This window comes from Babylonia areolata, chromosome 2 (assembly GCF_041734735.1).
Source record: "Babylonia areolata isolate BAREFJ2019XMU chromosome 2, ASM4173473v1, whole genome shotgun sequence".
Lineage (NCBI taxonomy): Eukaryota > Metazoa > Mollusca > Gastropoda > Neogastropoda > Buccinidae > Babylonia > Babylonia areolata.
Genome location: NC_134877.1, coordinates 54,846,717 through 54,849,216, shown reverse-complemented (window position 1 = coordinate 54,849,216; position 2,500 = coordinate 54,846,717). Strand labels below are relative to the sequence as shown.

Genomic DNA, 2,500 nt, shown 5'->3' with positions numbered 1-2,500 from the left:
TCTATTTCTGAGATCTCTATCTCCTCTCCGTGTCCTGCCTGACGGGGGCTTACCTTCCAGCAGTTGTTCCAGCACGTCTTCATCGCGAGGGGTCAAGGACAAGGCTTCCTCCTCTTCCACTCCCTCCCCCTCCTCCGAGTCCGCCTCGCCTGACGGAATAAGCGTATCAATCAATCAATCAACCAATCAATCAAAGAACGACCACCTCACTGATTTATGACAACGTTCTTACAATTTTAACTCTCTCCATACGAACGGCGAAAGAGACGACGTTAACAGCGTTTCACCCCAATTACCATCATCAAAAAATTGCAAGCGGAAGGCTCTTATACTGAAGACGTGAATGTTGACAAAGAATACCACCATTCTGACGACGGAAGCTAAAGGTTGGGTCATTCAGATACCCACTGGACATCCGAGGGGTCTGTGTAGAGGAGACGAGAGGACTGGCCGTACTGAGTGAGTTAACCTTGACAACTACTGATACTACTAAGTGATTATTATTGTTGTTATCATCACCACCATTATTATTATTATATCATTGTTGTTGTTGTTGTAGTCGTCGTCGTTGTTATTGTTGTTGTTGTTGGTGGTGGTAGTGGTAGTGGTGGTGGTGGTGGTGGTGGTGTTATTATCATAATTCTCATCACCATCATTATCGTCATCATTGTTGTCGTCGTTGTTGTTGTTGTTCTCATAATCATCATCAAATATCATCGTCTTTATCATTATTATCATTATTATTATTATCATATTATAATTATTATCAATACCATTATCATTATTACCATCGTCGTCATCATCATCTCCATCACCATAATCATCGGCATCGTGGTCATTCACTTAATCAGTCATCATCAATTATCCATTTCCGTGACAATCATCATCGGTTCAGACGTCTTTTTCGTGGTCGTCTTTTGTTGTTTATTATTTATTTATTCATTTATTTATTTATGTACGCTTATCTATTATTTATTCACCCTTTTTTTCTCAAGGCCTGACTAAGCGCGTTGGGTTACGCTGCTGGTCAGGCATCTGCTTGGCAGATGTGGTGTAGCGCATATGGATTTGTCCGAACGCAGTGACGCCTCCTTGAGCTACTGAAACTGAAACTGTTTTCATCATCTGAGTCCATTGTTCTTGGGAGAGAAAAAAACATAAGATTAAAAGCAAACGCGCAAGCACGCACGCACTCACACACACACAAACACACACACAGGCACTCACACACAGAAACCCTCTCTCTCTCTCTCAGATACTGTAGTAGGAGTGAATAAGTATATACGTGTAGACTGTGCAACCTGGGTAGGGAAGATGAATTGCTTTTTTTTTTATGTTGCCCTGCTTTGAGTGACCTCAGACAAAGATTAATTCAACCTAAATATTATAAAGATCCTTGTGCTTTTAGATTTAACAAAACAAAACTTGGCCATACTTATATGAGGCATTGAAGAGACTTCGAATCGTTATTTTGTGAATGTTGAGTATTGTATCAGCTACTTTTGGTTGATTTGTGATGTTGGTTTATCGTGTCAAGTCATTTTCTTTATTTATTTTCTTGTATGACCTCCTTCAGTAACGGGCTTTGGCCTTAATCTGAATAAAAGATCTTTATCTCTCTCTCTCTCTCTCTCTCTCTCTCTCTCTCTCTGTCTCTGTCTCTCTCTCTCTTTAAGAAATTCAGAACACCTAATCCGTATCATATCACAAAGAAAAGGAAATTCAGTCACTTATACATTTCAGGACGAATAAAAACACTGACCGAGAGAAAAAAAGAAACAAAGAGTGCAAAACAAGCAAACTTACTGAATAAGCAAACAACAAACGGAATAAGTCAAATATCGGCAATGAAGATATATATCTATACTTTCTAATTTCGGTTTTAAAGACTACATTTATTTCGAGCACTCCATTCAAAAGGAAAGTTATACTTCCCCCGCCCAACCCCCAAGCCCCCTCCCCCGCCCCCTTTTTAAAACAAATATTTATTTTCGATATTCGAAATCAGTTCCAAATTAATCACACACACACACACACACACACACACACACACACACACACACACACAGAGAGAGAGAGAGAGGCAAGCGAACACCGGCTTATAAAATAGACTCACTTTGTTTACACAAGTGAATAAAAAAAAAAGATAAAAACAACAGATACCTGACCTTTGCATAAATTCAACGCGCTGGTGAGACCTTGAGAGCCCATGCAAGGTGTATCCAGTTGTTGGTGGTGTTTTTTTGTATTTTGTTGTTGTTTCTTGTTGTTGTTGTCTGTTTTTCAACACAAAAAGAATACTAACAATAACGTTTACAAACGGACAAAACAAAAAAGAAAGAACAAAAATAGCCCGGAAAAAAAACAATAACTATTTGTTCTTTGTCAATAAGCATTATTTCACCTTCATGATTAGACTCGTCCTCAGCAGGTGACACGCCCCTTTCCGTCTCGCCGGTTCCGTCAGCGGCAGGAACCTCACTCCCGCCCAGCGGAAAGC

General features: G+C 39.8%; 1 protein-coding gene across 1 annotated transcript in view; it reads right to left on the bottom strand.

The window, feature by feature from the left end:
* LOC143275304 (uncharacterized) overlaps positions 1-2,500 on the bottom strand; it is a 641,085-nt gene that overhangs the window by 482,942 nt on the left and 155,643 nt on the right. The window contains exons 3-4 of the mRNA XM_076579305.1: positions 2,405-2,500; positions 54-149 (exon numbers count right to left, since the gene is read on the bottom strand). The exon at positions 2,405-2,500 is cut by the window's right edge and continues 939 nt beyond it. Of these exons, the coding sequence (XP_076435420.1) occupies positions 54-149; positions 2,405-2,500 (192 nt within the window). The remainder of the gene's footprint in view (positions 1-53; positions 150-2,404) is intronic.